The 26,722-nt window shown below is 41.8% G+C and overlaps 1 protein-coding gene across 2 annotated transcripts; it reads left to right on the forward strand.

Moving 5' to 3' along the window:
- The first annotated feature begins 1,224 nt into the window (after positions 1–1,224).
- Positions 1,225–26,271, forward strand: ift27 (intraflagellar transport 27 homolog (Chlamydomonas)). Of its 2 annotated transcripts, XM_072462919.1 has the most exons (7): positions 1,225–1,316; positions 6,957–7,036; positions 10,076–10,135; positions 17,716–17,775; positions 19,349–19,466; positions 20,611–20,720; positions 25,904–26,271. In XM_072462919.1, the coding sequence occupies exons 1-7, from the start codon at positions 1,283–1,285 to the stop codon at positions 26,003–26,005; spliced, it is 564 nt and encodes a 187-aa protein (XP_072319020.1). In that variant the 5' UTR covers positions 1,225–1,282; the 3' UTR covers positions 26,006–26,271. The 2 variants fall into 2 exon arrangements, with proteins under 2 accessions (XP_072319020.1, XP_072319021.1); XM_072462920.1 differs by lacking the exon at positions 10,076–10,135.
- Positions 26,272–26,722: the final 451 nt, after the last annotated feature.

A 26,722-nucleotide genomic window follows, 5' to 3' on the forward strand; every position in this document is an offset into this window, starting at 1 on the left:
TTAACATAATAGTTAAGAAATATCACCCAGACCTTGGACCCACTCACCAACCCGGAAATGCAAACGGCTTGGTTTGATATTCGCCCCCACCCTTGCGAAGAGCGATCTGGCTCCCCCGCCCAACCCGTGACGTAGTCTCAGAGAGCGTGTGTGCCCCGCCCACCCGTGACGTAGCCCCACAGCTGTCTGCTCCGCGCTGCGCCGCTCCTGCCGCGCGAATGAGTGAGAAACGATGATGACACGTGCTTGCCCTTATGACGCGGTCTTGCCCCACCGCCCGTCAGTTTGGAGATTCGAGGAAAGGAGATAGTCTGTAATATAGCTAAACACTGCGGGAATCAATCAAAAAAACACTCTGGGTACATATATGAAGCACAAATAGCAATGTAAGAAGGTTAAAAGCTCTGAAAAGTCGATTATGCATGTTATGGGACCTTTAAGCACCATCAGGATTGTATGAAGTTTGATGGCGGCCAAGCGTTGTTGAAGCAAACGATTTGCCTCATTATCTGTGGCAGTGCCTGGGTCTTGGAAAGCTTATAATTAATCATTGTTTGGGTTGGAGATGTTTTGACGTTAAAAAGTTTCTCAATTCAAATAAAGTTGAATTTTCGTTATTACAACGTTGTGTTGTTGTCAATGAAAAATGCCTTCTATAGATGTCTGTGTGGCTGACTGGTGTTGCTGATCTGTTTTGGGAGCATGAGAATGAGGCCTCGTTGTTGTACCATGTGACACCATCTGTAGTTATGGAATAAGTATGTATCATAGGGTAGATGATTTATATTTTGTGTATTGATGTTATTCTCTCAATAAAATTGGTTATTATTTGGTTTGACACTAATATCTTACATGCATTACATTTTCTTTACCACAAGATGGCGTAGTGGAGCAAATGAAACATATTTGGAGGCATTTCGCTGCGTCCATAATACGTAACGCACCTGATGAATAGAACAAGTTTGTAGTTGCTTGGCTGTGTAAATGTGAGTATTTCGGCATGTGTATGATCTCTAAAGAGTTTAGGAGTTATTGACTTTGGAAGTCCGAATCTGTGAATATGACGCTAACGTTACTGGACTGAGGAATGGGGGCGGAGCCCGTGGGCTGAGCAGGCTTGAAGAAATGACCAATCGCTATCGCTGTTACTTGTGCGTGTCTGCGCAGTGCAATAACCAATCAGAGGACGCCTTGCTGACCCCGGTTGTGTCCGTTGCTTGGTCACAACAGCTGCTCACGCACAGCTCCTCAGAAACACACAGAGCCAGAGCCGGATGTGAGGATGGTGAAGCTGCGGACGCGGTGCCTGCTCGTGGGTGAGACATATTATGTTCGCGTCAAGCCAAGACTTCCCGTTTCTTTCTAGTATTATTCTGTGTAGACCTTGGGCCTTTGCGAGTTCAAGTATTTTGTTTCAACTCGGCACCGTTTGGTTCCAGGACCCCGAACTCTCCTTTTTGAACCATGTCTCAGACTTAATGTTGTAGAACTGCACAGTCACGTGCAGTGTCACGTGGATGACATTTGAAGTGAAACGAATCCCCAATTCTTTTACTTCAAATGAAGATATTGTATCTCAAACACTTAACATGCTATTGCAGAAATCATATTCCACATTCCCACTTCTATGGTCAAGTGACAGATTTCTGGAAATAAGTCAAATTAACCTTATGGATTTGCCTCAGATTTTGCACAGTTGCTGTTGATGTACAGAACTGAAGTGTGAAACATGTGTCTAGTATGTCTGGGATTTGGGGTGTGGTCAAAGATCTAGCAATAAATTACAAATTTAGGCAAGTTCCTTTAGTCACATAATTTAGATTTTTTGTGGTAGATAGACATTTAAATGAAAATTACACAAATTTCTATTATAAGTAATTTTAATTTCATGTGTTTTTGTCTCGGGTTTAATACTGTTGTCTGAAGTATAGTGTGTTGTTAATGCTGTACAACTCTTTATATCAAATAGATTGTGATGTTAAAATAGTTATGGGTAATGAGACGACGCACACACATACTTTGTGACAGGATTGTGAAACTTGGTACAAATGATCCTTAAACAATTACATAATAATTAGATAGCGCCAAAAAGTAAGGAAAAACAAGGTCTAAATTGACCCTTCTAAGAGCCTTTTCCATCCACATATGTTTCTATTCCGTCCAGGTGAATTGAAATTACTTTGTCCTTTGTGAACGAAAAAACAAACCCAATTATTTAACTCAAGATTAAAAATCGATGGGAGTCGAATCGTTTTGTTTTATTATAGTTAATTTTCCAAATGGACTGTTTACATAGATGAAATATTTTATTACAATTATTGAACTTTCATAAAAGGAACATGTTGAAATGTATATTTTAAGGAAGAGAAAATCATTTTAAACAATACATTTATTTGGAGAACCAAAGTAACAAAGTTAAAATGACAAAGCTGCATTTGAGTGAGTTCTGGTATAACTGTTACATTGGGTTCTATCACCCTTGGTCTGATCTTAAAAGAGCGGTCAGCCCCGATTCAGAACTCCGGCTTGAAGGCGTCTCCATGGTGACCTCTTCAACACATCCTGTGTTATCAACATCTAAGGCTATTGACTGGTGTTATGGACGGGACAGTTTTCAATATTATCAAATACTTCAGTTATTATTCTAAGAATAATAATAAAGGCTTATCTTATCTTTGCCCTACCCATTTAGATGGCAAATGGATTCACTGAGATATTTGGGTGTGGTCCTACATCAAGATCTATCAAAAATTATATGGAGAAAAACTATACCCTTCTTTTTACGACTATATGTTATAATGTTATTGGTAGATGATGGTGGAGCCATTTGGAGGAGGTTGGGAATCCCTGGGTAAAATCTGTTCTTACAACATGGAAAGAACTAATCAAAACACAAAACCTAAACAAAATCTTAAAATCTTAAACTGGATGGTTTTGTGCCTAAAGCGGCTTCCACACCGCCGCGGCCGAAGCGTCCAGTTTACATTCAAAGTCTATAGTAAACGCGCGTCGAGCACGTAGTGCGTTATCCGCGGCGCGATTTCTTCGTTTTTGCGGGACGATTTACGCTCTCGACGCTTTGAGCGCGCGTATGAGCCGGCCGAGGCGACGAAAGCGGCTTACGCGCCGCGTTCAGATATGTTGAGGTCTCTGCAGCTGAAGCGTAGCAGCCGCCGCAGCAGCCAATCAGAGCTGACGCTCCAGTGACGTACGTTCGTATTTCCCCTCGCGTTTCCGGTATTCCCCGTGGAATTCCCCAAGAAGCGCCACTTTTTCCTTGCTCGTCAACAATGGCAGACGAAAGACTGATTGTGGCTGTTTGTGGGAGAAAGGAGCTGTACCATGTATTCACGGTGGAAAACAGAGACCGGCGCCTCCGTGTGAGGGTTTTGAAAACCAAATACGTGAAAACAACACTCTCGATATCCGCCATTTTACACAATGAAAGGCCACACCGACAACAACTCATGCGCATGTGCGCAGAGAGCTCAAGCGCGCCGTACGCGCGCCTGTGTACAGTGGCCGGGGCGTCGATAGCGCGCGTCCACTGCGTAAACCTTTCAAATGTACGCGCGCTCAAATTCTGCATCGGGCGCGATTAGGCGTCTGCGGTGTGTATGTACCGTACTAGCAGAGATTTGAGATTTAAAGTCTAGATAACAAAAGGTCTAGATAACAAAAGGTATAAATTAGTAAAAGAGAATCACATGAAAGGCTTTAATATTTAGAAAGAATCCTTTGACTTGGAGAAACAGGATTATTATACAGGAGTTATTATACACAAGACATGAAACAAAGCAATGACCATTATAACCCTCTGACTGAAATTTTTATCAAGGCATATACATCTGAACTTTCAAGAGCAATAATATCTAAATTATATCAATGCATTAATAATATACAACTCTTCTATTAAATATATTAAAAACAAATGGGATGTACTTGGGAAAAACCTTTAGTTGTGGGATTCATAGATCTCCAGGGGTCTGTAAAACCTAAATGTTGGGGAGGGCTTAGCCGGTGAGTCTTGAGTCCTGAACCAAGTTAAAATCGCCCCCCATAGGCCATAGGCTAGCTTTTCTATTGTGTCGTTCCATTCCAGGGTCCTGGGAAATAAAATCTCTTAACACATTTTGAAAATGTAGCACACCAGCATGTTTACCTGAAGTTTCCCCAAGCAGAAATCCTGTATTTATTTTGCATTTCGACTCTGAATGTCGGCATTATACAATACGAGTGTGAAGCGTCAGACCCAGTTCCGACCAATCAGCGATAAAGATGATGATGTCATTTCCGGTCTTTTAGTAAACAAAGATGGCGGCACCCGGTCGAAAGCGGCAGCGTGCATCGCCCAGTATGCTAGTATTAAATGGTGGTTATCCATATTAGGAATCTAATCCCAATTTGGTGCATACACACATATTAAGGTAATTATTTTTGTTATTTAGCATGCCAGACACTACAAGAAAAAAATTGTATTACTCCTCTTGAACTGTTATCAAATTTGGAATAAAAAATAGGACTCATCCAGGACCTTTTTAATGATGGAACGGTAGGTCTCAAGTAGGTCTCTTGTAAAAAATAATATCTCACCTTTTAGTTGCGTAAGCATGTCAGCACCTTTCCCACCTTGACAGCCTCATTCAAGCCTCGAACCTTCCATGATCACCAGGATGGATGTGCCTGTTTGTCATGTCATCAATGATTGCTTGTAAGGTGGATAAAAAAAGAAAGAGAAATAGTCAATAAAAATATTAATGAATGAATAAAAATGCAGTTATTAATTCTTTCTAATAGACAAACAACTGCTGCATTTAATAACAAACTAACTATCCTTGTAGGAGCCGTTTGTGCAGGTGCGTGGGTACGAGCACGACTCTGCGGTGTTTGGGGGCGGCACTAAGGGGTGTGTGTGAGAACGCTCCCCTGCGTTTTTTGGCTTGGATAATGGCGGCGGGGTGAGCACGGGGAAGGAGACTTTTGTTGACCGTCACGTTAAGTTTTTGTTATCATTACGTTACGTTACGTTTATGTCATGATACCGTTTTTGTTTTGTTTTCGTTCACGTTCTTCGTCCCCTTTTTGAACACGGAGAGAAAGCAGGGACGCTACTGCCACAACAATCCTGAGCAGTGTACTCTTCCAAATTTATTTCCCAAATCTGTACAGAAGATGGAATCCCCTTATAATATTCCATAATTACTTTATGAAACTCTATAGCTCAGATTGCATTGACCCAATTTTTGATCCTCTTTACAACCTGAATTTCCCTAAATCTTCCCTACCTTTGAATTTCCCAAAACCTACTCTTCCTTGCTGACCCCAATCCTTGTGAAAATGTATAACGATCCACTTATAAAAGGTAAACTACCGCCAAGTTTGTATTCTATTTCACTGATACTAAGGAAAGATAAAAGTCTTACGTGCTGTAGCAGCTATCAACAGATCTCCCTATTAAACGTGGACTTCAAGATACTTGCTAACGTACTGGCCATACGCCTTCAGAGTATTATCTCAATTATTACGCTAGCTCAAACAGGGTTTGTTTCTGGGCGACATTCTTTTTTTTACACTAGACGAATTCTGAATATTATCTCCACTCCATCCCTACTCCTTAAGTTCTTATCACGCTCGATGTTGAAAAGGCATTTGACAGGGTGGAGTGGAAATATCTGTTTGTTATATCAGAGAATTTTGGTTTCAGCTCCTTGGATTAAACTTGTATACACCTTAACAAAATCCTTTTTCCAAAATATAGACAAACTCATAAATAATTTTGTTTGGGCCTACAAACCTGCACGTGGCTGAAGGTCAATATTACATTATTTTCGACAATATTATTGGGCCTCAGACATCAAATCAAATCAAATCAATTTATTTTTGTAAGGCCCAAAATCACAACAACAGTCGCCTCTGAGGGCCGAATCAACAATGTCTGTGGTGGCGATGGAATCAGACAATGTCTGTGGTGGCGAGGGACGATGTTCCAGGGTCCTCTGTCCTTAGACTCTCCTTCTCGGCCAGGAAAAACTACAAAAAAAAACCTCTTTGGGAAAAAAGCGTAGAAACCTGGAGGAGTTCCAGTGAAGGAGAGATCCGACTCTCATGGACGGACACGAGGGAGACTGGAGCTGGACCCACTCTTCAGGCAGATGAGGGACCGACTGAGTCGAACTGGACCCACTCTTCAGGCAGATGAGGGATCGTCTGAGTCAAACTGGACCCACTCTTCAGGCAGATGAGGGACCGTCTGAGTCGAGCTGGACCCACTCCTCAGGCAGATGAGGGACCGTCTGAGTCGAGCTGGACCCACTCCTCAGGCAGATGAGGGACCGTCTGAGTCGAGCTGGACCCACTCCTCAGGCAGATGAGGGACCGTCTGAGTCGAGCTGGACCCACTCCTCAGGCAGATGAGGGACCGTCTGAGTCGAGCTGGACCCACTCCTCAGGCAGATGAGGGACCGTCTGAGTCGAGCTGGACCCACTCCTCAGGCAGATGAGGGACCGTCTGAGTCGAGCTGGACCCACTCCTCAGGCAGATGAGGGACCGTCTGAGTCGAGCTGGACCCACTCTTCAGGCAGATGAGGGACCGTCCACACGGGGCAGGGACCACTTCACCAGGAGAGGGGTATCTGGGTCCACAGGTCCGGACATCAATTACATTACAAGTCACACATCTCTAGACGGAGTCATCTTTATGTTCTCTGCATCAATCAAGCGGTGGAATATCTAAAAAAAAAACAGTTGTAATGAATACAATTAAGATTATTTTCTGTGGCCATTTATTTAACCAGGAAAGTCCAGCTGAGATGTAGCATCTCTTTTTTATGGCCCCAGAGGGGAAGAGCCTAAAAAAAAAAGAAGAAAGAAATGGAGATTAATACCGTCAATGGGACTTTCATGTCACAAGGCATCTGTGACTTCAGAGTTTGTGAGCTCATGTGTTGTGTTGCAGGAGATGCGGCGGTGGGGAAAAGTGCCCTGTGCCACATGTTCCACAGTGAAGACGTTCAATTCCAGAGAAGTTACAACATGGTGAGAGCTGCTGCTCTTCAGAGACAAACAACTAAGGATATGTGACTTTAATTACTTTAAAAGTCTGTAAACATCATTCCAAATTCTGGAATGGCAGCAACTGGAGGCAAAACTAAAGCAGAATGTCACGATATTCCAATTAAATTGGGATTAACCACAGAAAATGATAAAATATGACAAATCTAGGCGGTTTTGTCAAAGTAAAAGCAGATACATGTGAGTGGTATCAGAGGCTGCTTTTTTAGGCACATTTAACATTTTGTTTTACTGCATTATTATTTTGTGGCTCAGTCAAGAACTAATAGGGACCACTATTAATTCTTCAAGATCTTTATTAATATTTAAGGGTCAAAGCACGAGAATTGTCCCTTGGGAAAACACAAAAATTGTGTAGTAAACAAGGACTGATATGCTACTAAGTGGTATCAAAAATTAGAACTCCGTGAGTTAAGTCAAACAGGAAGTCAACCATATTGGATCAAACATGGCGCTTACAAAAGTGCACCTCTTCGTACTTTTGGCATATCCTCCTACAGTTTTAATTGAAAACACTTCAAATTTGGCCACAAGACACAAATCCCATGAGCAATGAAATGTTATGAATTCAAAGCTGATACGCCTTCTGGTATGATCATCATGAATTTTTTCTTCTTCTCGGGACCAACCCCCCTATTTTTCACCCAGTGAACATTGACGAAAAGTCACAACAATTTGCAAACCTCTAAAAATTGTGCCTCTCTATATTCTGGCTATCTCTTTTTTCTAAAATAAAAAATGGCGTGTCAGCGCCCCCTAATGTACAAAAAATGCATTAAAGAAAAAAAGTCTGATCGTAGAATTGTAGGATATACAGATGATCTCTTCATGTTGCCATGGTGGCAGGAATGCGTACAACTCCCATGTGGAGATTTATGGCATCTCTGCAGGAGCAGAGACGCTTTGAACGTTGGAAATAACTTTTTCCATTGAATGACTTCTTTTGGATTAAAATTAACTCAGAGTCATTTTCTCTCCAAGACAAAAGCTAAAACGCTAAAAAGACTATGCGGTTTTTGTAAACAATTATCTGGTTACAGACTTTGTCCACAAGTGAATTTACTGTACATAATGTTATTGTTTATTGTTTTATAACTGGTCTTGTGGATGATTTTATCTTAACCTTACCTAATGTTACTAATGAACAATGAACAAGGGCTGCATTACTTCCCTTATCAAGCTCTGACCCAGCGTGCGTGCGTGCTGATTGGTTAAACCATGGCGCCAAAACTCAACCCCCGCAGGGGTAGGTCAGAGAGAGAAAGTCCAGTTGTTTTCCATCGGAGCGCCACCTGAGAGTTCCACCAGGAGATCTATGAGCTCGGATCTCGGAAGATGAGGGCTCATCTCTGGCCTAGCGATGGTAAGCTAAAAAACAAAGACATTCCAGCGACACGCCCGCGGAAGCTAGCTTTTCTCTCCCCTAACTAAGAACTCTGTGCCCGTTTTTTAACGTAATTGAGACTGCATCATGCAAACTCAAGCAAAGGACCTTTTTGCAACTTTTCAAGTCCAGGACAGTCTTTTCAGCTTCACAAGTGAATCCGTGCAACAGCCCTTTTTATCTGAGGAACTAAGAGCCAAGGAGAACGCAGATCACTGAACCTGATCCAGTGCTTCTTTGGCCTGACACTGCGAGAGCCTGGAGCTCCAGAGCGTGTAAACTGAGCTCCAGTGTGACCCTTGAGTGAACCCTGGAGGCGACACGGACAAACGGGCCCTCGGACTCCACACAGGCCCATCTCCTCACAGCTTCTGGTTCCGTTCGTATAATGCACTTCACAGGCTGGCTGATAATATCATCTTAGAATTAACTCTTAACACACAACTAGATAGATCTAGATTCTTTCTTGAACAATCATGTCTAGCTTTTCCATCTGTTATCGACTCATTTGCACATTCCATTAATTATTTGGTCAATAAATCTTCATAAACTGCATTTGGTTAAGTGTTTATTAAGTTTCAGAATGCATTTTTTTGTACATTTGGGGGGCGCTAATGCGCCAATTTAAGAAAAAAATTGGAAAAAGGAGATAGCCAGAATGTAGAGAGGCACAATTTTTTGAGGTGTCAATGTTCACTGGGTGAAAAATAGGGGGGTTGGTCCCCGAAAGAAGAAAGAAGGAAGAATAATATTCGGATGCGAAAAAAAGGAGGAGTGCGTTAGTGAGTGTTTGGAAGTGGGCGAGCGCTTCGTGCTCGATTCAATGCGGACTTTCCTTGCGCCAGCTTGTGGCGCTCGGGCCTAACTAGGCGAGAACAATGGCTCCTCACATTCCATGCAAAGAATCATTTTGCCTCCAGTTGCCTCCATTCTGGATTTGACAGACCATTTTAACATGTATGAGACTATTGACGTCACAATTTCAAATGTTGGTGCTACAATTATTGTAATAAGAAACATTATGATTTTACAATGATTCTCTTCTGAAACAACAATGAAATTATTGATTAACATTCACATTGTCTCATAGAATAGATCATCCACGTATGTGGGCAGCTTGATGAATGATCATGTAAAGGCGTATAGATTGAATTGAAAAGACATTAGTGCATCTCATATTCTCATGGCTATTATTTTTTAGATTATTATCCCAAGGGTAAAACATCTAAGAATTGTGAGATACAATTTTTTCTGTTTACTCACATAAATATAAGAAAGAAATATATATTACACATTTTCATAATTTAATGTTTTTCATTACTAACATGTTTTATGTGTAAAAACTTGGGGAAAAAATAATATTTTTTTTTTGTTTTGAAACTTTGACATTGCAATGCCCCATATCAATTGATGGAGACATGTGGATTAAGGTCAAATGTCAATTGACAGAAGAACATAGAAATAGTTCAATCATTTGTGGATTTTTTATTTTTTATTGATTGATTACAATCTCCGGCCATGAGAGAAGAAAAGGGCATCAGCACATTCTGTTGCCTTACATCTGTTGAGCTGTGACTTGCATGTATACTGTAATAAACAGTCATGTGCTCCTTTTGCAGACAGCAGGAGTGGAGCTGGTCACTAAATGCGTCACCATCCCCGAGAGTGGACATAACGTGGTAGGTACTGGTCTGAACCCACATGTGGACATGTTGACTGTAGGGTGCTTTGGAACAGTTCTTTTAGTGGTAGAGCGTGGTGTAGTGTCTCAAAAGGGAAATGCCTGAGTTGGTGATTGTAGGCTTTACAGGATGAAGCTAGCGTAAATTCAGCCTGGAAAACCTAACTCCACCCATCTACGTCCATTGCTACACCAGGGCTCACCTGCTCTCCCGCTTCAACCAACGCACCCAAGTTACCCAGCAGATACCACATTGCGTTGAAGTTCTGGAGTGTCTGGAGCTTGGATTTACCACGCCGAGGCAGGAAAGTCGGCACTGATGCTGAGGTCTATCTGCCATTTCAACAGCTAACACTGCAGCACACAGTTCAAGACGCGGGATAGTGTGCGCAAGGCGAGAAGCTAGCTTGGATTTACCCATGATTAAGCCTACTTGACAGTTCCCAGAAATTTACATGGTTTTCAAGCTACTATATCAATGGAGGTGTTTGACTCGTATGAAAAGACGCACTGTTCTCTGTATTGAGGTTGAGTGGACAGCAAAACAAGTACATACAGTATGTGGATTTGCAACTGTTCCAAGTCTCTGACTAAGTCTCCCCACATTTTCCATTGCTCTTGTTTTTAAGCTGGGAGCTCTGTGTTGTATTTGGTCAGTTGATAGTTCTCTCATCATATGTTTTCCTCCTAGGGTAACTGGTGCAACAAATCTAAGGGGGTCAAACAGACTGTTAACTATAGAGATAACATATTTTTGTCACAGGTTTTCTTTTTGAGATACACGGAATGTGAAAAAGTCTGACTAAAATCTGAGTCAGCCAGCATTTCTTATGATATTGTCAGGATTACTATGAGTGTTTCTGCGGTGGGGAAAGATGCAAGCCCATCATCCACATAGAAGTTGCGAAGGATAAACTCTTTTGTTGTTGGAGAGGAGAGTTTGCAGCTTTGAGGGTATCACGACAGAGACAGTAAAGGGCTATGGCTGGTGAGGTTCTGTTGTCAAACACATGCACGGTCATACTAAATTCTCTGATGGGTTTTTGTGGGTCATTGTCTCCAAACCACAAAAAAAAACCTGCAAGAAGTCACATTGTTTCTCACTAACTGTAAAACATTAAAACATCCGTTGAACATCAGCTGTGATAGTGATTGGTTCTTTGCGAAACACTACTCTAATCTGATCCAATTTTTATGGGTGATACACATCACTTGAACTGCTTGAACTGCATCAAAACATGTTTGAGTAAAGTCAATTAAATGTTTCTTTATATCTGTTTTTTTGGTCAGCATGTATCATAGCAACTGAAGACTTTTTGGAGCCTGTGGTTTGTTGTTTGGCACGGTCTTTGTATAAGTGTTGTCCAATGTGCTCTTTCTATTGTGCTCCAGACCGCCTTCTCCAGAAAACCACCTGGGGACTTGGACTCCAAATCCAGGATCTTACTTTTCATATTCTAGTTCTCTGCATCGTCATCAGCTGGGCCCAAATCGCATCCATCTCAGCTCTCAGTGTCTGCAGCTCATCTGTATCTGAAATGTGCTGTTCAGCTTCTTTGATGCTTCTTTGACGCTGCTTTTCGCATTTCATTTCACACATCATGACCGCTAACTGGTGTACATAGTGAGATTCCTTATCTGGGCCAGTGGAACTCCGTCCCTCCGTGGGAGAAGAGCTGCAGTCCGTCGCATCGGACCCGCTAGCCATATTAGCCTCATTAGCTTGCAGAGAGGGCTATTTAATAATGGGTTGGCACCCTAACCCTAGGCATTTTATCTACCTCTTGGGAATATGTATGCACAGACGTACTACCAGTCCAGCTTTGCTAAGTAGTTTAGATGTTTTTTCCTTTTCTCATTTTTTTATTTTACATCTAATTTTGTTTATTCACCTAGTATTTTTTTGTTCATGAAACGGTGGACATAAGACAATCAGGGACCTATTAGCAGCTAATGTTAACGACGACCAACAGTGGGAACTACCTGCATGCTTCAAGCACATCTTTGCAGTTGCCACCGCCTCCTCGGCCACTTCCATCTTTGGCCTACCTGCCACTGCTCCATCCTGCTCCAGACCACGAGAATTGAGGGAACTCCTCTCCATACTCTTTTGGATCCTGGATACTAGGTGCTCGATTTGGACTTTTGAACTGTGGAATTCGAAAGGTCTCCCTACCTCAAAATAAGAACAGCAATTCACGAGTACAGTCTTAATTCGCACGATGGCGAGGGTGGTACCCAAACTCAGTGGATTTCCTTTCAGTGTCAATTTTCTCCCCAGTGTAATGTCTGATAAACCCAGTTCAAACACATTTGCTGACGCATTTGAGTTATTCAATTCAATTCAATTTTAAAATCACAACAGCAGTTGCATCTGAGGCGACAGTGAAAAACAAATTAAATAATGTTCATAGGGACGTGGCAATGTCCCAGCATCCCCTGTCCTTAGACCCTCCTTCTCGGCCAGGAAAAACTACAAAACCTCCTTGGGAAAAAGTAGAAACCTGTTGGAGTTCCACAGTGAAGGAGCGATCTGACTCCCTCAAGCGGACAAGCGGACGCGAGAGAGACAGTGGAGCTGGATCCACGCAGGAGGAGAACCGGTTTGTTGTGGTAGCTGAAAAACCGTTCATATGGTGTAGTGACTGTCTCTCCAGGGAGTCGAGGAGCATCTGGGTCCACGGGTCATCGATATTCCTGTCCCACCCCCGACGGGGAAGTGGGAAAATAAGAAGATAAGGCAATGATGCATTGCCTTTTCTTCTTCTTTTCCCACTGTAAGTGAAATTAAATATTAAATATTGTTTGATAGAATAAATAGTCAGAAGCAGACGATAGTGCTCAAGCTGCCATACTTCCCCCAGCATAGTTGCTCCTAGGGCCCCGTAGCTGGGAAACTATAGGTTTTAATTTCTGTTCCTAACTGGCTTGACCATAAACTATTTCAAAGAGGAACGTTTTAAGCCTGTTCTTAAATGAAGAGACTGTGTCTGCCTCTTAAACATGGACAGGAGCTGATTCCATAATACAGGAGCTTGGGAGCTAAACGCTCTACCTCCTACTGTGCTTTTAGAGACTCTTGGGACCACCAGAAGGCTCTACCTCCTACTGTGCTTTTAGAGACTCTTGGGACCACCAGAAGGCTCTACCTCCTACTGTGCTTTTAGAGACTCTTGGGACCACCAGAAGGCCAGCATTTTGAGAGCGAGGGATGATATGGCACTATAGCATCTTTAGGATGGGGCCATGTCATTTATGGCTTTGTAAGTCAGGAGAAGGATTTTAAATTTGATTTTAAACACAACAGGAGCCAGTGAAGAGATTCGACCACCGGCGTAATGTGTTCTCTTCTTTTTGTTCCTGTCAGTAATCTTGCTGCTGCATTTTGAACCAGTTGAACGCTTTTTATGGAGCTTTTAGGACACGCTGTGAGCAGGAGTCCAATCTAGACGTTACAAATGCATGGATAAGTTCAGCATTGCTTTTAGGCAGGATTCTTCTGATTTGGGCTGTATTGCACAAATGGAAATGGGCTGTTTTACAGGCTTGATTTATGGAAGTGTCTACAGAGCCGCAGCGCGCGGCCGAAACTGCTGGGCTATTTGACCGCGCCAGGTTAAGGTTAGGGTTAATGTTAGGGTTAGGGTTGGGGTTAGCCATGAGGCTATATGGCAGTGCCGCGGCTCCTGAAACTGCTGGGTTATTTGACCGTGCTGCGGCTCTGCAGCCACGGCCTTGATTTATATGTGCTTTAAATGAGAGCTCCTGGTCAAATAAGACTCCGAGGTTTCTAAGCGTCTCATAGATGTTTAGGGCCCAGCACAATGACCTTAGTTTTTTCAGGCTTAAGAAGCAGATGATTAAGTGTCATCCAGGTTTTTATCTCCTTCACACAAGCGCTAAGTTTGTCTACTTGATCGCTCTGATCGGGTTTCATTGATAAATACAGCTGAGTGTCATCTGCATAGCAGTGGAAGTTAATGCCATGATTTCTGATAATGTTGCCTAATGGCAGCATATAAAGAGTAAACAGAATTGGACCGAGAACCGAACCCTGTGACTTTAAGTTACTTTAGAACAAGATGAGGAGCTCTGGTTTACATTAACAAATTGATACCTATCCAATAAATAGCATTTAAACCAGCTGAGGGCTGTCCCTCCGGCACCTACACTATATTCTAACCTCTGCAGTAGAATGTTGTGGTCGATGGTTTCAAACGCTGCGCTGAGGTCCAACAGAACCAGGATGGAGACCAGTCCATTGTCAAGAGCGAATAACAAATCATTTGTGACTTTAACTGGTGTGGTTTCAGTTACTCGTCAAAGGTCAGAGGTCAGAGGTCAAAGGTAGCTCTATCACTGTCCCAAGTTTTATGGGCCTAGGCCAAAGATTAAAAGTTTCATGTTTTTTATTTTTTTAACTAGTCGGCACTGTTGCAACGGGCGTTCTCGCAAGCTCTATTTTATTCGAGTTTGGGCCAAGCCGATCGCGTTTATGTCCCCATGTGTGACTTTTCATCGATGTTCAGGGGGTCAAAAATGCCAAAGCAATAACAAAGACTCGTCGCATTCCATTCCATTGAATGGCTCGATGAAAAAAATGATAGTAAATGTAAAATGTATGTATTGGCTGCAGCCAAAGCTTTCTTCACAGCTGGGTTGTATCCACCCACTGCTTCTTCTTCTTCATCAGTTTTGTCATCTTTGGTTGACATTCTTCCGAGTTTTTGTCCAGAAGTTTTGTAACTTGACTTCTTCTTCTTCTTCTTCTTCTTTCTTTTGGATTTTGGGTCCATTGTTACAGTTGTCATAGCTTTACCAGTCTTTATGACTTGCTCATTGTCATCTTCAATTTGATATCTTCCATCTTGTGTCATCACTGGAAGCTGGGGATATTCTTTTGCAATATCCTTTAATTTATCATTAGGTGGAGGTTTTTTCTGTACCGCCTGTGTATGTGAGAATGGTCTATTAATCTCTTCCATCACTTGTCCACTTTCGGCATGTTCTTTTCAATCCGATCTTCATTTTATCTCTTGTTTCTTTATTGTTCTGCAACATAGGTCCTTTGCCCAGCACGCTTGGGTTGCATTTTAGTGTTTACCGTTTTGCTTCCGTGCTTTAAAAAAATAAAAAAGCAAACTTTTTACAATTTAGACGAGTTCCTCCTTTCTACTTCACCTTTAACAAAAAACACCCCACCCAAGTGTTTTTAGCGGGACAGGCACTGTGCCGGACTCGCACAGCACCAAACCCCAGAGGTCAAGAGAAAAAATGCTCACCCAGACCAGTGGACCGCGGCTGTCCGTGGCAGGAAGATTCCTGTGCACCGTCCGTTTGTGTCGCCAATTTGTGGTGTCCAAAGGTGTCTCCGAGGTGGTTGAGTAGAAAAGGAAGAAGACTCGCTGACACTTGCTCTATATTTTCAAAGGATGTTTATTTAGAGAAAGCAGCCTCAATACAAGCAGACAATCGTCATTGCCTGGGAACTTCAGCTTGGCCAAATCGAAGAACCCAGAACAAAGCTTTCAGCAGATCTTATACTCATCCCACACAAAGAAACACCCCTTCTGACTGCTCTTTGACCTCTATGAGCTCACGAAGACGCTATTCACGGTGACAAGGCCCCATCTTGCTAACCAGATGTTGAAATGGAGCCTTATCTGGTTTTCTTCGACACAGCTTCTTCATGCATAAACAAATGAAAACTCTGCCGCTGTATTCCATGGTTGTAAATCAGGAGGCCCCATCTTCTCAGCACACAATGTACAGAGAAAACATTAACAGAAGACCCATTCCTTTAAGCCAGATACCACATTAGCTCTGAGGGTTCTGGCTAAATTTGCCCAAATAACCAAAAGTAGTACTGTAGAAAAAAGCTTCAGTTTTAGTCATCTGGACTCGGTTAGAAAAAATAGACGTTTCGACTCTCATCCAAGAGTCATTATCAATAAGAGAATTTAGGTCGAGAACTCCGATATTTGTACTATTCTGTGGTAAGTCCAGCCCATTGGGCGGAGCCTTCCTGAAGTGGAAAGAGTTGTTTGTTTCAACCGAAACTTACCCTCTTTGTATCTACCGAGCCTATTCAACCCTTTAATGGGCTATTAGTCTCCCCTTTGTCTTTGTGAGACCCTGGCTCACCCACCCTGAGTACCTGATTAACATCTAACTATCCTGGTACTGGTCCTCTACCTCTCCAGGGGTTCAGTATACCATTGTAGATTACAGGAAGATTGAATCTTAGCCCTCCATTTCTGTTTAAAGAAGGTCTTTCTTTTTTAACAAAAATAGCTTCCTTGACTCCTCTTTCAAACCATCTTTTCTCCCTGCTTAAAACCTTCACCTCACCGTCTTCAAACGAGTGATTAGAGGCTTCAAGATGAAGATGCACGGCACTCTGAGGTCCTGAACTTGTTTTTCTTCTGTGCTGATAGAGTCTCTTGTGCAGAGGCTGTTTAGTCTCACCTATGTAACGTTCTTTACAACTTTCTTCACTGCATTGGATAGAATAAACTACATTGCTCTGTTTTTGAGTCGGCAACTTGTCCTTAGGATGAACCAGTTTTTGTCTTAAAGTGTTTCCTGGTTTAAGATAAACAGGGACTTCATGTTGTCTAAAAATTTTCTGCAGTTTTTCCGACAGGCCAGAGACGTAAGGGATAGAAACGCCCTTCCTTCTATGTTCAGTTTCCCTTTTGTCCTGCTTCTTGGTTCTCTTCACTCTGTTGAGAGCCCAAGCGGGGTAACCACAGGCTGAGAGGGCATTTCGGACGTGTTTTTCCTCTTTCTTCTTGCCCTCTGAGCTGGTGGGCACACCTTGAGCTCTGTGTTGTAAGGTTCTGATCACACCCAGCTTGTGCTGTAGTGGGTGGTTAGAACCAAAGAGCAGATACTGGTCCGTGTGTGTAGGTTTCCTATACACTTCTATTTGGAGCTTCCCATCCTCTCCTCTGATCGTGGAACTATCAAGAAAAGCCAAAAGTAGTACTGTAAAATTAGAAAAAAAATCTTCTTTCATAACCTCTGCTCTCAAACATTTTGACGTTAAACAGACCCAAAATTAAAGTTCCAAGCCTTTAACACATTATCTGGAGTACCTCCAGTTCGGCATCTCATCATCTTGTTTTAGAACATCTTTTATTTTTTTACTATAACAAAATCACATCTGTATCTCTGCTTTTCAACCCGGGACTACCTTTGTTTTGAAATTACACATAGTTTAATATGAACATTTTGGCACATGTCACGTTGGCCTGTTTACATCCTGGTCTCGGAACGTAGTTATACTGATTGCAATTAGATCAAATTCACAGAATGAGTCTGCCAATGATTTATGGACTTCATGATCTATGGAAAAAAATGCAGTGAATTTTCTCAGAAAAAAGTTTCTCATTGAAAAAACACCAGTTATTGAGGGTATCCACAATGTTTTTGCTGCTCGAAGGAGAGGATTCATCAAATTAGAGTGAAGGAAGCTAAATGCTACTCCAGGTACATTTTTGATGAGGAAACAATGTTTGAACATGGCTAAAAGTGAAGTGGAAACATGGGTAATGTATGCCTGTTCTCCCTCAGGAGCTGTACCTGGTGGACTGTCCAGGGAAGGAGCTGCTGGCAGAGGCCTGTGAGAAGATGGTGAGATCAGCCTCCATCAGAACCACTGCTGTCCTCTATTATTACTTTAGACATAAAGGGATTCTGTAAACTACACTGCCATCTATGTTCTACCATAGACTGTACATAGAAGTGGACACCAGGAATAGGCTCTGAGCACAGTGCCACTTCCCTTTGACTAGCTTGTCCGAGATGCCCTTTTCCCCTTAGTTCTATCCCAATGGGGTTTTCTACAGAGCCATGCTAAAGTAATCAATATGTAAAGATTATGCAACAGACAACAAGGTACAGGTGGAGAATCACGAACGGAGCGTTAAAGTCTAAGATGTAACCACTTCACCGGGGAAAGCAACTGTAGTTCTAAGGTCGGTCTTATTTGTGCCTCAATGCTAATGCTAAACTAACTTCGATTGTACAAGTCAAACTGTGGTGCTATTTGTATATAATAATATAATAATATAATTTATTTTAGGTTTGCAATAGCATTGAGTAAACAACAACCATCTGTATTCTCTAGTGAAGTGGCTGCATCATAAGTTAGTCTTTAACACGCCGTCTGTGATTATCTGTGACTCATTGTTGCAGAATCTTTTATTTGTGTTGATCATTTTAGCATTGCTTCGGAGAAAAACCCATGAGGATAGAACTACGGCGGAGAGAGTGTAAAGGCAAATAGCGCTGTGCACAGAGCCAACTGAAGCCAGTCGCAGTTAATGTGTAGCCAAGTTCCTTATCTAAAAATCTCAAGTGGCAACCACACAGCCAATCAGGAGCAAGGTTGTACTGGATTGTACTGGTTGGTAATTTGAGTTTAAGTGGACCATGGTGAAAGAAGCTACTTGATTACTATGGTCTTAATTACTATTACAGAGACAATAGTGAAATAAAAATATTAAGATCATGTGGAGCTTTTTTATGTTGAAAAAAAACATAAATATATATATGTGTGTGTATATATATATATATATATATATATATGTGTATATATATATATATGTGTGTGTGTATATATATATATATATGTATATATATATATATATATATATATATATTTGTTCTATGGTCTGTGTTCTCTTGTCAGTCTGGTTCTCTGTTCTCCTCAGTCTGGTTCTATGGTCTGTGTTCTCTTGTCAGTCTGGTTCTATGGTCTGTGTTCTCTTGTCAGTCTGGTTCTATGGTCTGTGTTCTCTTGTCAGTCTGGTTCTATGGTCTGTGTTCTCTTGTCAGTTTGGTTCTATGGTCTGTGTTCTCTTGTTAGTCTGGTTCTCTGTTCTCCTCAGTCTGGTTCTATGGTCTGTGTTCTCTTGTCAGTCTGGTTCTATGGTCTGTGTTCTCTTGTCAGTCTGGTTCTCTGTTCTCCTCAGTCTGGTTCTATGGTCTGTGTTCTCTTGTCAGTCTGGTTCTATGGTCTGTGTTCTCTTGTCAGTCTGGTTCTATGGTCTGTGTTCTCTTGTCAGTCTGGTTCTATGGTCTGTGTTCTCTTGTCAGTCTGGTTCTATGGTCTCCTCAGTCTGGTTCTATGTGCTGTGTTCTCGCCTCATTTCAGTTCTCTGTTCTCCTCAGTCTTGTATTATGTGCTGTGTTCTGTTGTCAGTGGGGGGAAGCGTGGCTGCTGTGCCTGGTGTTTGACCTGAGCAATGAGCAGTCATTCCTCAGCTGTCCTCGGTGGCTGGAGAAGGTCCAGACCCACAGTTTGGGACGCTCTGTGTCAGGTGAGTCTGTCCCTAGCATTCAAACCAGGCCAGACCAGGTCTATGTCATAACTAACATGAGGTCAAACCAGACCAAACCAGAACTACATTATGACTGACATGAGCCAAACCAGGTCTACATCATTATTAACATCATGAGTCAAACTGGACCAGGGGCGTCGTTAGTTGCATATAGAGTAATCTACATTAGTTTAACAGCTAACTGAATATCACAATCCCAAACTCTCCATACCATTATATTACATTGAAGGCAGACAGATTAATTATCAGTGTAACTTAGTGTGGCATACCGAGCGGTTCGCCGCCCTCTAAAAACGCTTTTATGATTCACATTTCTTAATATAAAACCCAACAACGCCAGGGTATGTAACATATGCAGCACAATAAGGCGCACAGGTTCATCCACATTGATGAAAAAGGGGGCCATTAAGTTAGGTACAATAATTGATTACTAACATATTTTTTAAATACTCTGTTCTTGGTTTCAGATATAAAAAATAGTCAAGAGTCCTTTGAGTTCATTAGTTGTACTATTGCTCACTCTTGATGCACATCCTTTGGTTTGATATAAACTACATAACCAAACATAAAACAGGCACAGAGCACAGAGCAGGCAGCCCACACAGACGGGCCAAGCAGTGACGCGCCCCAAAGCCTGAATATAAGACATTTGGATTTGCTCAAAACACAAATAGTCCTATGCACCGTACTGTGGCAGAACCACTTCATGCAAAGGCTTGTGAACGCGCACCCTTGACGGGAGACGGCTGACAGTACTATAGACGACACTTTGAACCCAGCTTCAAAAGATGCCGCAGCCACCAAATCAACGGACAACAAGCGCCATGAAGCCACACCTGGGACTCTCTGGGACAATACAATTGCTATGACTACAGTCTTAAATTGGGGACCAACTATTTTAATAGCTACCTGACACAACAAAGACAGAGCGTACGCAGGAACGGAAATGGAAATGCTTGATTAAGAGAGATAGGAAGAAGACGAGAGAGGCTTTTATACTCTTAAGCGCCACCAATGGACTTAAAGTTGTGGCAAAACCCAATACTGCCACATTAGGTCAGAAATGAGTATGAAATGTTTTGTGACCTCACAACTGTGAGGAAGGTGTTTGTCTGCGTCTTAGGTGTTCTGGTGGGAAACAAGAGCGACCTGTTGGAGCGGAGGGCGGTCCAGTCCAAGGATGCTCAGGACTGGGCTCAGAATAATGGCCTGGACTACTACGAGACCTCTGCCGTGAGTAAAAGCTTTTATTTGTTATTGTTCCTCTAAGATTTACTCAGATGTCCAATGTCCCATCTAATTCGTGTCTAAGCAAACACACAAACTCCCTGAGTTGGACCAAATTACAGCAGCAAATTAGATTACTTTTAATGAAGTGCTTTAATCTACCTACAATGAAATAGACAAAATGACCTGTCTAGCAGGAGCGGACTGGATGAAAAAAGTGGCCCAGGAGTTAAAGTAATATTATGATAATAATAATATTTATTCCTGGACGTCCAAATTCATTGCCAGAAAAAATATATCACAAAATACGGGTAATTTCATGTACTTTGTTGTGTGTGTGTTTTAATCTATCTATTTTATATAGTTCATAGTATGAAATCCTCCAATATAATTTCAGCTTGATTCAATAGGTTTGTTATTAAATTAGCTGAATATTGGTTTATATCAATTTTTAAAATACAAATATAAAATAAATATTTCTTGATCAGCACCCATTTTATTTAGTACAGCATGTACCCAAGTACTTTTGAGAACCCTTTTAACTAGATAAATGAAATATAGATGAATTTATATCATACTGTGGAACCTTCTTGGCAAATCAAGAACACTTTTTTGAGAAAAGGACCCTCAACTAGAAAATGTATATAGTGCACCTTGAAACATCAAACTGCCTCATTTCACCTGAGGAGCCAAATGTTCTGTGGCCTATAGCCATACTCTCTGTGACCCACACCCTTTGTGGCCCCTCACCCCCTGTTTGAGAACTGCTGCTTTAAACATACTTTAAAATATACTAATGCAGAATACAGCTTCAAATAGCCCTCAAATACTTGGCCTATTATTTGAAGCTGTACTCTGCATTAGGTAACCTGCATGGTGCGTATGGGCAGGGCACATAGGCACTATCAATGCTATGATTGGATGCGTAGCATAAGTAAACCGTATCGTATACCTGTCACTCACTGTGTTACATTGAAAAATTGTACAAAAAACACATTATTGGTCTAATTACTGTACTTTTGGGGCTGTACAGCGCTCCTGAATAAAAGCCACCCACACGAAATTTACGAAGAAAATAGAACTTGTCCATATACGGGCCGCACCTGTCAATAAACCGCAGGTGCCCACGTTGTAACATGAGATATTTACACATAAATAAACGTGATAGTGATGCGTCTTTTGAACCAGGGGTCTCGTGACGCTTCCGCGGTCCGCTGCGCTAAATTACCGCACTAATTTGATACATTTCTCAGTGAATATGAGTTGGATTGTAATAAAACACACAGCATTTTAAAGTTTAACAAACACATCACATCTGTCCCCTCTGTCCTTGATGACTCTGAGCTGATTTACCTATGTCTGTGTCTTCACATCTGGATCATCTGCTCCTGAGCTCGTATTTATCGAGTGAGTGTTACGTTGTAAAATGAGATATTTACGCAGAAATATGGTCCATGGTAGTGTCATAGTCAGGTCTGGCCATGAAAGTTTCATTTGCATAAGAGTGTTGTCTTTTGAATCGGGGGCGTTCCGCTGCTGCACCTCGGGGCTAATTAGATTAATTTCTTTGAGTCTGATTGTAATAAAACACTGTGTTTTGAAACTAAAAATATAGAGAACACGTTGTGTCCCCTGGACAGTGCTTCTTCTGTCCACTGGAGTCTTCTTCTACAGTGTGTCAAACACTTGCGCTTCCTGCAAGATTGCCCCTGGTGGCCGTTTGGTAATTAGATTAGATTAAATTCGGTCTAATATTAGATATGAATTAATACGTTTATGGTGAATTTTATTTTCTGCGCTACATAGGGTTAGGCGCTGAGAATGTGCGAGCAGTGCACAGCTTAGGGATCATCTCAAAAGGAGTTGAAACCACATTTCGTCTTTTTGTTGCTTTGAAGCTTCAATACATTTTTGTGGCAGTAATTGTTTTGAAATGCTAAAAACTCTCAGCAACGAGCATTAGGCCAACATCCATGACATCAGACACTCATGACTTTGCTTATTTTGAAATGTAACGCGCATAGCGCTTTACAGCAGCCAATCAACTCGCGCAATGAGGAAATCATTTCGTCGCGCGCGTGAGGTGAGTCTGCACGGTGCGCGTGTAGCGGCTGAATGGGATGTGCTGTAGCGCCCGTGGACCATAAACAAACATGTCGCGACAGGTGACATTATTTGGAGACTTTGCTTCTACTACCGGTAATACAAATACCAAAGGCTGTTCAGGGACTAGAGGCGAGCAAGCGCTATCAAATTACGATCGTTTGGTCAACGCGTACATCGCACTGCAGCAAGTGAAATGCCCCGATCGTGGGGGGGACTAAGAGAGACTAAAATAATTAAGTCTTTTCAGCTTCAACCTATTTTGAGATGATCCCTTAGAGGGAACACTGCTGATGTCCCACACCTTGCTGGTGACGTCAGTGGCCCTCTGTAGCGTTATCGCCGGATGAGTGATAGTAAACATACCAAAGAACCTGTGACAAACAGAAAATATACATTTCTCACCAAACTCTGACATGCTCTTGTGATAAACTGCTATATTTCCACTGATGCTATCTTGTATAACTGTGTTTCCACCCCCTTATTTCAAATTTAAACATAATTAACGGGAGGTGGAAAAACCAAATATCGTATTTTGAACCCTTAAGTTTTTACGCTCGCTTCAGGAGAATTTTGAAAGATGGCTACGCTTTTAGTCGCATAAACTCATGAAGCAAAACTCACGTGACCATTGGACCAGATGCACCAGAGCAGACATAGGTGATGAACAAAGCCAAAATAATCCACATATTCCATCAGGTTGATTGTTTGTTGCAAATCCTCCAGAAAAGCAGAGCTAAACAAGCATCCGCACAAGGTCTGCAGCTCAAGCTAAAAACAAAACATATGGGCCAAATAAAACACATTACGCACTCTCTAAGTGCGAAGAGAAGAAACTCTGGGATAGTTTGTTTGTCCAACATTAAAAGTTGCGAGACTTCATTCTTTTGAACTTGATTTTGGCAAAAATAGAGGCAGTAGCCTTTTGTTTGGTAGTAAACCTGCATTATAGCATTATTAAAGTGTTAACCTGCTCAATTTTGGACATGATGAAAAAGTGCAGCTAACAGCCAACGTTAAATAACAAAGTAAGTAAGTAAGTAAGTAAGGCTACCCCAAATAAATTGTCTGTTTGCTGTAACCCGAGTAAACATTTTTCAAGTGGGTCGGATGGTAGGCAAATTCTTATTTTTTTTACTTTGAAGGCAAAAAAAAGATCCAAATTTTGGAGGTCTTTGGCGGTTTAGGAAAGACCGGTCGGTGAGTCGGCGAAATAATTGAAAAATAAAAGTTTTTGACGTTTTTTCAACAAAATGCTCTTCTTTTTTTTTCAGTCAGCTAGTTTCATACCAGGTCGGACGGGTTACGGCAAACAGACATATTATTTTGCTCAGCCTAAGTACATTTTATTTGTTTAGCACCTTTCACAGACAAGTCACAAAGTGCTTCACAAAACATAGGATAAAACCAACAACAGTTTCTGATCCAAAGACGTCAGTGAGCGAGAGGGAGTGTACGGTGTGATCCGACCGCTGATGTACGATGGGACCAGACCATTTAAAGCTCTAAAAGTCAGGACCAGAATTTTAAACTGTATCCGGCACGAGACCGGCAGTCAGTGAAGGGCTTTAAGAATGGGTGAAATGTGGGCCCTTCTATTTGTGCGGGTCAAGATCCTCGCTGCAGAGTTCTGGACACGCTGCAGACGAGAGAGTTCCTTCTTGTTAAGACAGGAAAACAAACTGTTACAATAGTCTAAAGACACAAATGCATGAATTATAACTTCCAGGTCATTTTGAGACACCATTTTCCTGAGCTTAGAGATTTTCCTCAACTGAAAGAAACAGTTCCTCTTCAACAGCTCGGAGTGCTGCTCTAAAGACATGTCTTTGTCAAAGACAACACCCAAGTTTCTAAGACTTGGTTTAGCAGTCTGACCTAAAACACCCAAGTACTGGTTTATCCCTGGAATGGCATCATCAGGGGCAATAATCAGTGTTTCTGTTTTGTCAGCATTTAGCTGCAAGAAGTTTTTACTCAGCCATTGTTTTTTTGCACTAGACAACTGACCAAGGAGTTCAGCTTCTGGATCCTGGAAGGGCGTCGAAAAGCGCGTCTCTAGAAAAGCCAAACTTAAACGGCACGATACGCCCACTGAGTGACTCTTGACAAAACAGACGTGCAGCCCCCATAACCAGGAAGCAAACCCCCAGCTCTGCGCTCGGACGCTTAGATGAAAATGTAAATAAATTTACCTTTATTTGCTTTTCTTATGCGAATTTAGATATTATGTTGTGAGGGTGTAAACCCAGTGCATGCTGTTGACCCCACATGCTAAGCAAAACAAAGCTAGCACCCAGTCATTTCCTGTTTATTGATGCACCACAATTTTGTTATGATAGAAAATATTATATTTTCATTTATAATGCATCTAACATTGTCTAAACTCAATGCATTACATACAAAAATGCTAAATGGCACAGAAAAGGGAAATAAATGCAGAAAAAGATCATAGTAATCCAGAAGTAGTTTCCTGTTTGCTCTACTTCTCACAGCGACACATACCGTACTTTTCGGACTTTAAGCCGCTACTTTTCCCCCACGCTTTTAGCCCTGCGTCTAATTAATAGATTTTTACTGGAAAACGGCCACCACCAACGGCAAGCTATCAGGAAGTGCAAGCGTTTGACACGCTGTAGAAGAAGACGTCAGTGGAAGCACTGTCCAAGGGACACGTTGTGTTTTCTATATTTTAAGCTTCAAAACGCTGTGTGTTTTATTACAATCAGAAGAAATTGGTTTAATGAGGAAGTGAACGCAGACGCGGCAGAGTACAAAGAGATACGGAGCATGCACAGGCGATATGCGGCGGTCTGCAGTTCAGAACCTGCCGCATTGAAATAAAACATTCTTGGCCAGACCTGACTATGACACTACCATGGACCATATTTCTATGTAAATATCTCATATTACATCACACTCATTCGATAAATACGAGCTCAGGAGCTCAGGACACACTCTGCCGTGAAAATAACTGTTACAAAGTGCTCAAAGTGAGTTGGTCTGGAGATCAGAGCCAGTGGAAACAGCTATAATGCAGCTCTTGTACACTGCAGGAGAGTGAGTGGTATGTGTCTTTGTTACAGAAGGAGCTGGACACTTGCATGGCCCCTCTGCTCAGTTTGGCTCAGATATGCAAGTCCCTGTTTGAGGAGAGCTGTGAGAAGACGCAGAGCCTGGCCAAATAGACACTCCGTCACCTGTCCAACATTCTTTTAACAGAAGCAATGGTAATATTCATCTGTTTCAAATGGATATTTTCTCTTTATCTGAGAGCATGTGTTGTTAGTTTACTAAAGTTTTTTTGTATCTGGTAATTGACGGGATGTACAGTTTTTGTGTTATCCTTCTAAATTACTTACTAAATAATGTTTTCCTTCCTCCATAATTCAACTCGGTGCATAAAATGTCTTCTTTAAATTACTACAGTAAAATAAAGTTGTGTTTCATTTGATTTCTTTGTATTTTTATAAACACTAAATTGTCCAAATGCTGTGGCTCTCTGTTTTCTTCTAAAATTACTAGAATGAGTTACAGTTAATAAAAGTGTTGTGATCAGAATACATAAGTGAAAGGAGAGCAGATAAAATACAAAATATACTAAATGTTGTCCAACAATGCCACCCAGTTCATGAGCCAAGGGAAATGAGCCTAAGGCACGCAGATAAGGTTCACTGAAGAGGGAGAGACCGTTCCATGTATTTGCAAAAAGTTTATTATAAAAAAAAATGTATCGCTAAAATCCATCTTCTTCCGCTTTATCCGGGGCCGGGTCGCGGGGGCAGAAGTCTAAGCAGGGACACCCAGACTTCCTACTCCCCAGACACGTCCTCCAACTCCTCCGGGGGGATCCCGAGACGTTCCCAGGCCAGTCAAGAGACAAAGTCCCTCCAGCGTGTCCTGGG

Source organism: Eucyclogobius newberryi, unplaced genomic scaffold (genome assembly GCF_026437365.1).
Source record: "Eucyclogobius newberryi isolate DKJ021-1_F unplaced genomic scaffold, fEucNew1.0.hap1 SCAF_4, whole genome shotgun sequence".
NCBI lineage: Eukaryota > Metazoa > Chordata > Actinopteri > Gobiiformes > Gobiidae > Eucyclogobius > Eucyclogobius newberryi.